General features: G+C 34.7%; 2 protein-coding genes and 1 pseudogene across 2 annotated transcripts; 1 reads left to right on the top strand and 2 right to left on the bottom strand.

Annotated features, from left to right (window-relative positions):
* The first annotated feature begins 37 nt into the window (after nt 1-37).
* On the top strand, nt 38-1,775 carry LOC120132072 (annotated as a pseudogene).
* Nucleotides 1,776-2,352: 577 nt separating this feature from the next.
* Nucleotides 2,353-5,670, bottom strand: LOC120131971 (phenylacetaldehyde reductase-like). Its single transcript, XM_039148829.1, has 6 exons — nt 5,550-5,670; nt 4,718-4,887; nt 4,428-4,619; nt 3,518-3,680; nt 2,859-3,045; nt 2,353-2,503 (listed from the first exon to the last, which is right to left on the bottom strand). The coding sequence occupies exons 1-6, from the start codon at nt 5,668-5,670 to the stop codon at nt 2,353-2,355; spliced, it is 984 nt and encodes a 327-aa protein (XP_039004760.1).
* On the bottom strand, nt 4,272-10,523 carry LOC120131968 (sulfite reductase [ferredoxin], chloroplastic-like). The gene is made up of 9 exons (XM_039148826.1): nt 10,272-10,523; nt 9,219-10,004; nt 8,837-9,133; nt 8,463-8,660; nt 7,722-7,856; nt 7,337-7,453; nt 7,091-7,249; nt 6,802-7,008; nt 4,272-4,283 (listed from the first exon to the last, which is right to left on the bottom strand). Exons 1-8 carry the CDS (start codon nt 10,440-10,442, stop codon nt 6,805-6,807), a joined length of 2,067 nt encoding a protein of 688 aa, XP_039004757.1. The 5' UTR covers nt 10,443-10,523; the 3' UTR covers nt 4,272-4,283; nt 6,802-6,804.
* Nucleotides 10,524-13,336: the final 2,813 nt, after the last annotated feature.

The following is a 13,336-nucleotide window of genomic DNA, read 5'->3' on the forward strand; positions in this document are numbered from 1 at the left end:
TATTTTTCTGGGTTAATAAATTATTAGCCTATACGAAATGTCAAAGTAAATTTGTTCATATTTATTATCAGCATTATTTAAAATAAAAAATATCATAAATTACAATAAAGATTTACGATCATAATCGTAAATTAAACACATAATTAGGAAAATTTCATATAATCATTAAAACAAAACTAACAACTTAAGATCACATAAAGATCATACAAGGAAAAATTAAATCTAATCAAGAAACTCGAACAAATATAGATACAAAAAGTACCGGCACTAGAAGTACGCAAAAAGGGCAAAAAGGGTCACTATTTTAGTGAAATAAATAATTTCACGAGCATGGCAACAGCACAAATCATGGCCACCCTCGTCGAAAAGTACCGGCACTAGAAGTACGCAAAAAGGGCAAAAGCTAGGATTCAAGAAATATCTAAAATTGTAAGTAATCAAAATTATTACTTATTTATTTGATGTCTAAAAGTCTAAAATACAAAACAGTGCCTGAAAGAAAGTTGATGTGATTTCAGGAAGGAATTGAGGTAGAAGCAATCAGTGGAAGTCAAGCAACATGGTTGAGGCAACTTACAACATTGACAAAACGATCATTTCTCAACATGTGTAGAGATGCAGGGTATTACTGGGCAAGGATTGGGATATATATACTTGTATCCATCTGTGTCGGAACCATCTTCTACGATGTCGGATACGGAAATACCGCAATTCTTGCCCGTGTAGCCTGTTGCGCATTCATCACAGGTTTTATGACCTTCATGTCGAGCGGAGGCTTTCCTTCCGTCATCGAAGAAATGAAGGTAAAATGAAAGTCTTTTTGATTCAGTCAAGTTAAAGAAGGTTGCTGTTGTCATGTAATACTTTGTTTGTTGTAACAGGTTTTTAATAAAGAAAGGGTGAATAGATATTATGGAGTTGCAGCTTATACACTCTCCAATTTCTTCTCCTCATTCCCATTTCTGGTTGCTATTGCACTCATCACTTGAACAATAACATTTTACCTGGTGAAGTTTCGATCCGGATTTTCGCATTACGTGTTCTTTTGCCTCAATATCTTCTTCAGCATCACTGTGATTGAGAGCCTCATGGTGGTGGTAGCTTCATTGGTTCCCAATTACCTAATGGGAATCAACTCCGGGGCCGGAATTATCGTAAGTAAACGAAACCGGGTTACTTAATCATCTTTTCAGGTTTTCCAACAGTGATTTTAACTCCCAAGGTCTTCACTTTTCAGGAGATTCTAATGATGACATCGGGCTTCTTCAGATTGCTGCCTGATCTTCTTAAGATATTCTGGCGTTACCACATTGAATACATCAGTTTCAGTTCATCGGCGCTTCAGGTATGATCCATCTATTAAAGCTAAACTAAAATATTTGCTCATCACAATCACTAACTATGCGATGATATAGGGTGCCTACAAGAATGATTTCATCGGCCTCGAATTTGATCCGCTACTACCGGGTGATCAGAAACTAACCGGAGATCAAATCGTCACGCATTACTTTGGGGTGACGATAGATCGGTCCAAGTGATGGGATTTAACTGCAGTGGTGGTCATACTCGTATGCGACCGCCTTGTCTTCTTCATGATTCTGAAGACAAAAGAAAAGGCTTCGCCATTTTTTCAAGAAATTTATGCCAAGAGAACAATTGAGCATCTTGATAAAAGGCCCTCCTTCAGGAAGATACCATCCTTGTCTTCTTCCAAACGCCACCAGCCTCTCGATTCTCTTTCTTCTGAGGGGGGTCTTAACTCTCCATTACACTAAATTCTTTCTTTCTTTTTTCAAAACCAAAGGCATTGATAATATGCCACTGCTATATGTTACATGTGATTGTTGATTATTATTGTGTTGAATATCTGATGTTTGTTTGTGAGTAGCTTTATCTGCTTATACAGGAAAAAGAAACTGGGGAAAATATACAGAGTGCGTGTGGATTTTTCATATTTACTTTTTCGCTTGTTTTCCTATATATATATATGTATGGATGGATAAGTGTGAGCAAAACTCAATTCTATTCGAAAAATTGACTCGACTTGAATTTCATGAACAAGTTTTTCTCAACCTTATGGAGAACAAAAAGGCCATGGGAGTGATTATTTCATAAATTCATAACAAACTGAGCACAGCTTGAATTAAAATTAGAAGTCAAGTCCAAAACGTAGTTTTCACTATTAAATCACCCTTTTCCCTACTAAATCATCTGAAACAATTATAACCAGAAGCCAACTGCAAAAGGGTCAATATCTCAAGAAATTTGAAGAGAAGAAGAAGATGGAGGAGAAAGCCATCAAAAAACTTATTCACCCCTTATTTGTCAAGAAGGGGGCTGCACAGAGAGCTACTAAGAATCAAAGCTGACAAATCCCTTTTCCCTCAAGCTTTCAACTGTTTCCTTGAGACTCACCTCCAAGGGAGTGAATTCTAAACCCAAACTCAATGCCTTTTCCTTTGACACCTGATACGTTGGCACATAAGGCTTGTCATCTGCACATCTGCCACCAATTTATCAAAACCGCTCACTGCTTCAGTATATAGTACATATAACCGAAACGACGAGCATTCAACGATATCCTACAATATATTTTCTCCATAAGTCTGGATTTGGTTATTTAAAGTACTGGATAAGATCATAATAGTTCTGAATGAAATGTCTAAAGCTATATCATAAACATGGAAGCAATGAAAGTAAAGGATGCAGAAGCATATAGAAAGGTGGACTCAGAAAAAAAATCGCGAGTTTTTGACTTAAAAATGAAGGGAAGTGCTCGGTATAAAGAGAGAAAGAGAAGCACGTGGCTCAGAGGTTGTTATGTAGTATGCTTTAAAATTCAGAAGTTTAAAACTTACTTTTCTGGGAGATGGAAAGAAGGATATAGCTCACTTAAGATCTTTACAACTTCCGAGCAATGTGCAACTCTCTCGACTAAACAATATCTTCCACTAGCTGATGGAATCTCAAATGCCTGGATGTGTGCATCCGCAACGTCTTTTACATTAACCCAACCGAAAGTTGCATTCGGGAATGTGTGCGCTCCTGCAGAAAGAACAGAGGATCGAGAAGAGATGGATAGAGATGGATAGCCTCAGCAGGTGTAAACTTAAACAAAAGAAATCCCTAAAACTGATGCATTGTCCACATTCTTCTCAAAAGGCATGCATGCAACTCAAGAGTGGCAACTATGTCAACAAGTTAGAGTTTTTTCGAAGTATTTGAAGTTAACAAGGTCATAATAACTGGAGTTCCAGCATGCAAATTCTTGCAATTTTTATCAGGGATACTATTACGCTACGTATACGCAAATTTCACGCATGAGGAGTTGATAAGAGGGCCTTAATATTGGTTTTTTTAAACCAGGGAAGCAATATATTGGAAGGGTATTATTTCAGAAGATCACTAAAGAAAGTGTGTGTGTGTCGATCACTAGTGTAATGGATATCGATCATCAACTATAAAGCAAATGGCATGTTCAGGGTTTGAAGGCAAACAGTAGCCAGGAAAAAATTACCCTTAATTAAGCTTAAAACTGCTGCAGCACTTGTGTTAAGTGTTGGCTGTAAAAGAGGACCGATCACCATTGCCGGGTTTATGACAACCAAGTCGAGGCCCTTCTCTTTTGCAAATGTCCAGGCAGATTCCTCAGCTATGGTTTTGGAGACTACATACCAGAGCTGAATTAAAAAGATGACAATTCAGAAATAATACCATCTTATCATAAAGAAAGAAAACAGTATGACATGATAAAATATTAGGCAACTTGTTACAGCACCATCTCCAAGCCACACCCTAAAATATGGAATACTGGAGATAGCAGAAACAACAACTATTATAGAAGTAGCCAATTACAAGTCAAAGAGACTCAAAGTTTTCACCTACTATCTATCCAGTCTACAAGTCAATTAGAGGATATGCCTGCTGTTAATAGTTTAAATCCTAATCTCCAGATGCTCGAATCCGCTTATAAATGATACCAGAAAGAAAAATCGGAGGAATGCATCCGTATGTCGACAACAATTGATGGCTAAATTATTTATATCGAGACTGGAAACCTATAGAAATTATGAAATTGGAACCTATTCTGCAATTTGAAAGAATGGTAAGCTAGTTTATCAACTAGCTTAAACTCACATTTGATACAAGCTGGGCCTATCTTCAAGCATTGAAAAAATAATAAGAAAAAAAAAGTTAGATTCAGTGAATGTTGTTATATTTCACATGATTTATCTTTGTTTTTCAGTAACTAGCACAGAAATGAACAATTTGCATCTAAGATACTTTCATTTGAATGCATCTCCATATACAAATCCTTTATTTTTTTGGTTTCTTTTTCCATACTAATTTCAGTATAACAGGCCAAGTTCATATAAAGCACAACACGAATCTCGATATACTATCGGATGCATAGCACATATAGTTACCTTTAAGCTTTTACAGTACTCAGGATCGGTAAACCAACTTTCGTCAACCACAACATCTGGAGTTCGAGGTTTCCCAGTGTATGTGACTGCAGCTACAGAAGATGTCAAGATCACTCGTTTGACAGAAGAGGTATTAGCACATGAGTTCAGAACATTCAGTGTTCCCTTCACAGCAGGATCGAGTAATTCTGCCTGAGATGAGCAATGAAGAGTTAAAAGCTTATTAATCGAGGACAGATATAAAAACAACACAGTGTATACAGTGGATACAAAAAGGATTGAACATCAACCTGTGGATCTGTGACATCATGATAAAAGGGAGATGCTGTGTGAAAAACACCTTCGCAGCCTTCAACTGCATAATCATAGGAACCTTCTTCCAATAAGTCTGCTTTAAACAATTTCAGCCTTTCCTCGGCGCCCTCGAGTGCAAGTAAGTGTTGTGTTTTTCTCGGATCACCTATCGAGGAATAATAACTAATTAAAATGATTGGAACTGGTTTAGGAAACGTCTAGGCAACTCTTATAAGAACAAACAAGAGAAATGCAAAAGAAAACAAGGAAGGTTATCCCGTGATTATGAATCTACCACATAAACAATGAAATGCCAGAAACAAAAAAGTTGTCTCCTGTATAATCAGTGACGGAGCTACACTCTCCGGCATTCCACATTTATTTCTTTCTCATCAAGAAACCATACCCCTTTATGGCATTCTACATTTCTTTCTTTCTTTCACATCAAGCAACCAGTAACCCTTTCCAGCATCCCACATTTCTTTCAATCACCTCTAAACCTAGAGGAAACCTCTGTTATTCGGACTTTTTTCCTTTCGAAGTACTATTCATATCCTGTACCTATGTCTGGCACATACTTGAGCATAACAATGACATATGATCTTCCAAATATATGAAAAATCGCTAAAGAAATGAATAAACATGTACGGGACACGTACCCGCACCAAAGTAATCAATCAGAGCACAAGAAGGATACAAGAATTAACATTAAAAAAGATAAGAAGAGATTCAAATCCCAGAAAGAAAATGAAAAAATGATGACGAAACAAGGAAAAGCACGAAACGATAACATGAAAAGAAATGGGGGGGGGGAAGAAAAGAACAAACTTGGGTCACGAACAGAGGCTTTGACGGTGTAACCACGATGGAGAAGGTGCTTAACAAGGCATGAAGCAATGTAACCTGAGGCACCAGTAACGCACACGGTTTTCCCTTCTCCGGCGCTCATAATTTTTATTTTGGTTTTCCCTTAATTGTTGTCTCTTTCGTGGGTGGGGAATTGCAGATCGTTATCTCTCTCCTCCTCTCTGACAGTTGCGTTTTCAACTGCAATGTTTGCGTTTGCTATATTTAACAAACTACCTCGTTTCGTAGCTTACTTATTAGTTAACCCCCCATTGCCATTGCCATTCATATCTTTCTTTTATAAACAACTTCATGCAATTAACTAAAATATCATTACCACGTGTAGTTTCTCTCACAATTTTTCTTTTTAGACAATAGTTTGTACACAAAAATGTGGTAGCTCTCTACAATGATTATTTGTAAATAATATAGAATTTCAATTCAATCTTAAAGATACTAAAATAATGATATTACTAGTTTTTTTTTAATAGTATGGGGTGATTACAATGTAATATCTATTCAAAACTTTCTTAATCTATTGACAACACACGCAGCATGTAGACATCGTATTTATACCATATTTTAAGACTAAAATTTTGATACATGATTTACTTGAACAATATCGACAACAAATATTCATACAATATACACTTTTGTTAATAAAAACAAATAAATAGGTTTTACATTGTTACTATTATAATATCATATTATTGTTATAAATATTTATTTATGTAGATGTCTATCTCTATCTATTAGATATGTTTTTTATATACTTTATTATGATTTTAATATCAATTAGAGTTAGAGTTTTACATGATATCTACTCCTTGTGCTTATAAACATAGAGCTCAAAGAAAGCATTGTATACAACTCATATTAAGATAATAATACAATACTCCCCTTTTACTTTTATATCTTCTTCTTGTTCCTATTATTGCTTCGTCTCGTTTATTTATAACAATTATTAAATAAATAAAATAAATTTATAGCCAAATAATACTGACTTAAATTTGTCTGTTAATTGCATATGCGGACTTGGTTTGGGCTGATTGCAAACAAGTAACGTCGTCTGCATATCAAACTCGGACTTACCAATTCGAAGCTTTCTCACCAAGAAAACAGGAAAGAATAACACATGCTAATTTACAGAACAATATCAAAGCTTGAATGCCTAAATGAGTTTTGGAAAACCCGAATTTTTTCCATGACGGATGTTACCGGAAGAGAAACCGACGACTTATTCACTTCTACCGTTCTGCTGGGCAGCAACGAAAGTACGGATAACTTCGATCGCCAGCTGATGAGCACTCTTGTTCTGCAGCTTAGCAAGCTCCTCCATGGCTTCATATGTCTGTTTATCAGCAAAGAGCTTTAGGTTATACCTTGGTGCTTGCACTGGACCTTCCCATTTGTTCACCAGTTCTTGAAGTTTTTCAAATCCCTGAGAGAAACCAGCATTCTATATCTCAAAGAAATGCAAATAAAAACTGACCAGGTAGAAGATAATTTGTCCCAGTACTTACAGTGCGGTTTGTAAAGTCGCCAAATGATTCTTTGAGATGTCGTTTTCGTTTCCAGTAGTAGAACAAAGGCTCAAAAACATTTTCAAGATCCTGAATTTTGACTTTGTCCATAAAACTGGTTGCTAATTGGGTTTGATTGGGTGTTCCTCCAAGCCAAATCTGATTTCAACAACAAAAAACAAGATTACCAAGTTATCATACTAGTTGATTAGGATAGAAAGGCATCACATCAAATGATTGAACTACCTGATAGCTGTGGGGACCATCACCAACCAGTCCAAGCTCAGCCATGTATGGTCTAGCACAACCATTAGGGCAGCCGGTAATCCGTATCACCACTGAGTCCTTGTACTTGAGACCAACCTGAAATTAGGCATTGCCTATCTATTTATTGGAGATCCAAACCAGATTTCAGGCACGTTCAAATAATATAGGGAGGAGAATTCGCACAGTTGACTAGACTACGGAAATTGAAACAAGAAAAATGGTAAAGAATAAATTTGAAGATAAATTGAATACCATGCACAACATATCAAAAGGATCACAATTTCAGCCAACCGTTATAGGCCAGCCTTGTTGTATGAACAAGGGTCATCTGAATTTAACTAGATTGTATATTTGGTAAACATACCTTCTCGAAGACGGCTCTGACTCGCTTGAGGATATCGGGTATGCCACGCTCAGCTTCAGTTATTGCCAATGGACAAAGTGGGAAAGCTGGACAAGCCATAGCAGTTAAGTTCAGGGGGTCCACATATCTAGGTTGCTGTTCACAGCTAGAACCAGTCAGCTAGAAATCTAATTCAAAGTACAAATTATAACAGAATAAACAGGGTAAGGGAACACTTCTTAACTAACCATATAACATTACAGCAAGTCCGCAACCAGAGGAAGATTTAAAAAGAAAAAGGAAAAACAGCTAAAGATCAAGTGTAAAGTGAAAACTACATGGATTTTAAACAAAGCCATCACTCCCTAGTTATCTCCAGATGAATCCCATGCTTCACAAAAATATTAGGATTACCAACCACTAATATATTAAATGCGGTCTGAATACACAGTTTAAATATTAGGATTTTCTGTGAGAAACCAACACTTGCATTGTTGATTCAATACTATCGGTCTTCTCTAACTACCGACATGCAGGTCTTGTGATTCAATATTATCGGTCTTGTCTAACTACCGACATGCCATAAAATTTATTTAAAATCTGAATTATAACGTTATGTCGCCAACCCACCCTAACACAACAGACCAGGCAAATATTCTTAACCATGCGATTAAGATGCTCAACTCTAAAAGTTTTGCAGACATTGTAGAGTGCAGGCTCAGAAATCATAGAGGTAAGTATAGCAAGTAAAAAACATCTTACCAACAGGCCAGCCTGAGCAAGAACTGTGGTAATGGGACGCCTCCATGCACTACGAATGTCACACAAAATAATGTTTTGGTTTGGGGTGATTCGAACATTTAAATTATACTTCTCTATTACTTCCCTCAGAGCCTTTTTCATTTTCCCTGCAACACGACCACTATCTATATGGAGCCCGCAAAATAATGCACCGTCACCCTGCCAAAATTTTATAACCAATCAGAAAAGTGACTAAACTAAGAGATCATGCTTTAGATGGAAACAATCAGAGCCAAGTATAATATGAAAAGATTAAAAGACTGTCGGTACTTGAACACAAGTCAAACCAAAGACCTTATTCCTTATGTATGAAATATCCAAATTAAAACACAAACCTGCTGATGCCATCCCAAGTAACTCTTAAATTCCCACTCAGGCAACTCATGGAAAGGCTCAAATTTCTTTCCATAATATTGCTCGACAACACTCCTAAACTTTCCAATCCCCCAAGAGCTGATCAAATATTTGGTTCTACTAAATTTCCGGTCATCTCTTCTGCCATGATCTCGTTGTGTGGCAACAATGGCTTTAATAGCGTACAAAATGTCCTGTTTTGGCACATAACCCAGTGGTACTCCCAAGCACGGAAAAGTGGTCTCTAGCCTATGGGTTCTTCCCATGCCGCCACCAACCTGCAATGACAATTACAAGAAATAGATATTTATACGTATATAAGTGTGTAAGACGATTTCTTTGGTCAGTAACACGATGTCTTACATAGACGTTGAACCCCTGAGGCTCCCCTTTTTCATCAGAAATTACCACAACACCAATATCATTCGTGAGAATATCGACTGAGTTATCAGTTGGCACAGTCACAGCAATTTTGAACTTCCTCGGCAAGAACTGAGTCCCATATATCGGCTCAGGCGAATCGGGGAAATTCGTTCCATGGGAATTATCGTTCCTGGCTTTGACAACCTCTGAAGGTTCCGATGTCATGAATCTCTCCCCATCCACCCATACGTCATAGTAAAAACCTGACTGAGGAGTTAACAGAGCGGCAATGTTGTCAGCAGTTTCCTGCGCAAACAGGTATTCTTTTGTCACTAAAGGTGCTGCAGGAGAAAGCACATTCCTATTGAGATCCCCACACGCACCAAGAGTTGAACCCATGTTTTTAATGATTGTGCTCATTACGGTCTTGAGGTTCTTCTTCACAACACCATGGAGTTGAAATGTTTGCCTCGTAGTTAAACGAAGTGTTCCGATACCAAACTGATCGGCAAGATCATCCATAGTCAAGTAGAGTTGGTTTGGGACTTTCCCACCGGGGTTTCTAGTGCGAAGCATGAAGGAATAAGACCTTGTACCTCGTTCATCTCTGTCATACTGTTGATAGCTCCCATGGAACTTAATTAATTGAGTTGCTGCCTCGTTTATATTGGGGGCATCACTCAGTATCTCCTCACTAAGAGGGTATCTAATGAAATTGCTTTGTTCTTTAAATATTTCGACTTTACTTCGCTTCGGCTCTGGAGTAGTCTTGTCAGGCTTGACTGACTGAAAACAGAAAGAAACAATGCAATACAAATTTGACAAATTTACATTTAAAAAAAATAATACTAAAATTAGTGAAGCGTAAAGGAAAATATATTCATTTTACTTAAAAATAACACTTTGGCAAGCACCATTTCCTTCATTTCCTATAAAAGTTAAATGAGAAAGTTAAAACAATCTCAACCGATCAATATTTTATACTAGCAATTCTCTCTCGCTTTATACACTCAAACACACACACGAATAAGAAGAAAACGAAATTAAGCTGACCGTGGAGATAGCTCTAATTAGTGAAGGAGTGGAGAAGGGAACCGGAAAGGCGCTAACATTTCCCGGAAAAGCAACAGAATGCAAAGATCTCAACCCCGTAAAGCTCTGCAATCGAATCATTGGATCGTTCAGTGTCACGACACTCGTCGCAGTTCCGAACGACGTCGTCATGGCTTCAGAGAAAAGCCAAAGCCTATCCCTTCGATCTGACGCTGTTTCAGGAAAATAAATAAACAAGTTTCAACCTTGTTTTCAAACAAAGGAAGGGAAAAGGCGAAGAGATGAGCTCAGTGAAGCAGAATGGAAATATAGTGATTGGCAGCCGATCAGGATTTTGTTTGTGTGAAGCGTGATAATCAGCATAAAAATAAATTTAAAAAATTAAAAATATCCAACTACAACGACCAACTGTGTGCTTACTGAATTTTCAAAGAAAAGGGTGAATTATATGTTATTACCTCAACTATTAGTTTTGATCCATTTTAGTAACTAAATTTTCAATTTTTTTAAAATCATATTTAAAATTTAGTTTTTATTTCATTTTAGTGTCTCACCATTAAAAAATTTAGTTTTTATTTCATTTTAGTACTCCCATTCAAAATTGATTTTTTAAGTTTTGAAAAAAAATTAAAAGTTTAGGTACTAAAACATATAAAAACAGATAGTTCATGTACTAAAAGCATTAAATTTTTAACGACGAGATACTAAAATGAAATGAAAATTAAATGTTAAGTTTGATTTTGAAAAATTAAAAGTTTAAGGATTAAAAAAAACTAAAACTAAAAAGTACTAATTGCATATTTTATCCAAATAAACTGGGTGCTTACCGCACTGCATAGCACGCAGTCGTGGCTTTTGTTCGACTTTTTGTTGTGGTGCCATATCACGTGCTTGGCACGGGACTTTCATTTTTGTTGCTATAAAATTGACATAATATAATAAAATAACCATAATATTTGACAGTAATATTAAATTTATATGTATTATTTTTTTGACACATTTAAACACTTAATATTTTATTTTAGATAAAAAAATATTTTTAGTCTGATCGTGATGATGTGACATGTCCACGTGAACATACCAATGTGATACATGAGACTTTTTTTTTTATTAAATTAGGAAAGAGGCTCCAAAATATGCCTTGAGCCTGGTAGATGAAAAATTCAATGCATAATCACTAGACCAACTCACTTGGATATTATTATTATTATGCTAATAGCAATATTTAAAGAATTTTGTAGTCATCAAAACCCCAACACAAACATTTTATAAATTTTTATTTTAAATTTAAATTATATACTCTCTAATTAAATTTATAAACTTTAATCAGAAAATAAAACGATTTAATCTTTTATTTTAAAGTTATCGTTTTTATTAAATTACATACCTCAGTAATTGCAGCAAAGCCAATCTGACATTAAATGCCCTCCATGACTTGCTACCAGGTCTAATTTTGATTTTAGTCCTTCTACTATGTTGACATTAGATATTTAACCGTTATACTGTAATGTGATTCGATTTGATCATTTACATTTACGGTATTATTAGTAAATCTAAATTGGTGGTACCGTTAATTGATGTCATTAAAATCATGATATTTTTTTACTATTATTAAATCATACGATTAGGATTACACCACATGAAAATCTAGTTAATTATATTCAATTAATAAGAAATTAAATGCCAATTAAATGTTTAGATCCTTTTCTTAATTTATATCATCGCTTTACCAGTGGCATTATCAATGGATGTTAATTAATATTAGAGAGTATGTAATATAATATTAAAAAATTAAAATAAAATATTAAACCGTTTTATTTTCTGTTTAAAGTTTATAAATTTAGAATTAATTAAAATTTAAAATATGAATTTAATTAGAGAGTATGTAATTTAAATTTAATAAAAAAATAAATTTAAAATAAAAGTTTAAAAAGTGTTTGTGTTGTGATTTTGATGGCTACGATATACTTTAAATATTGTTATTAACATAAAAATAACATCCAAATGAGTTGGTTTAGTGCTTAGGCATTGAGTCTTTCATCCATTAGGCCCAAGGGTGCATCTTTTGGAGGTTTACTCCCGCCTTTTTTAATTTAATAAAAAATTCCATATGTCACGTGATAAAATATAATTGGTTGTTAATAATTTAGTAAAAAATAATTATTAATTAATTTTTTTAAAAAAAAATATTTGATGGCGTGGCATCACACGTGGACATACCATGTCATTATGTATGAGTTGGGCAAGCCGCATCAACATCTCCGTGCACGTGTACATGTTTGGTCATCACCAGGCGTTGACCGTCAGTTGATTAACGATTTCCATCCACCAAGAGTGTTTTTTGACCCAAAATGAAACGTTGAGTGGTTATATGTGTAAAAAAATCAATCAGGGTAAATTTGACTCTACTGTCAAACGTTAGAGTTATTTTATTGCATTATGCTATAAAATTCAATTACATATAAGACCAAAAAAAGTAAGGGTAAACTATATGTTTAGTACCTAAACTATCAATTTTGTTCCATTTTAGTACCTAAACTTTAAATTTTTTTCAAATTCATACTTAAAGTTCACTTTTTGTTTCATTTTTGTTAAAAATTTAGGTATTAAAATGAAACAAAAAGTTAGCAATGGGGTACTAAAATGAAACAAAAATTAAACGTTAAGTATGATTTTGAAAAAATTGAAAGAGTAGGTACTAAAATAGAACAAAAGTGATACTTTAGGTACTAAACATGTAGTTTACCCAAAAATTAATTACATATATTATATCTTTATAATTTATAATTTGATAATCTATCTATTTATTAGGAACATTTTAGTGTTTTGAAGGTTTTATTTTATCAAATTAATTGAACAAAAAAATTTATATGGTTTGAATTTTACAAATTGATAATTGAATTGAATAAATCTTTAAAATCAAATAAAACAAAAAAATTAAATCAATTGAATTTTCACTTGATAAAGTTAATTTAACTGACTGTTTACTAACACTGCAATGCAAACATATAAAATTATAAACCTTTATGTACAAGCTATTTGTTTCAAATTTTCTTATGAGGTGT

This window comes from Hibiscus syriacus, unplaced genomic scaffold (assembly GCF_006381635.1).
Source record: "Hibiscus syriacus cultivar Baekdansim isolate YM2019G1 unplaced genomic scaffold, ASM638163v2 tig00110557_pilon, whole genome shotgun sequence".
Lineage (NCBI taxonomy): Eukaryota > Viridiplantae > Streptophyta > Magnoliopsida > Malvales > Malvaceae > Hibiscus > Hibiscus syriacus.

Coding starts and splice junctions, on each gene's coding strand:
- LOC120131968 (XM_039148826.1), bottom strand. CDS start 10,442: ATGACGACGTCGTTCGGAACTGCGACGAGTGTCGTGACACTGAACGAT. Junction 10,005..10,271: donor TAATTAGAGCTATCTCCACG/GTCAGCTTAATT, acceptor TTCTGTTTTCAG/TCAGTCAAGCCTGACAAGAC. Junction 7,454..7,721: donor TCAGAGCCGTCTTCGAGAAG/GTATGTTTACCA, acceptor GCCTAATTTCAG/GTTGGTCTCAAGTACAAGGA.
- LOC120131971 (XM_039148829.1), bottom strand. CDS start 5,670: ATGAGCGCCGGAGAAGGGAAAACCGTGTGCGTTACTGGTGCCTCAGGT. Junction 4,888..5,549: donor AGCCTCTGTTCGTGACCCAA/GTTTGTTCTTTT, acceptor ATTCCTCGATAG/GTGATCCGAGAAAAACACAA. Junction 4,620..4,717: donor ATGATGTCACAGATCCACAG/GTTGATGTTCAA, acceptor TGCTCATCTCAG/GCAGAATTACTCGATCCTGC.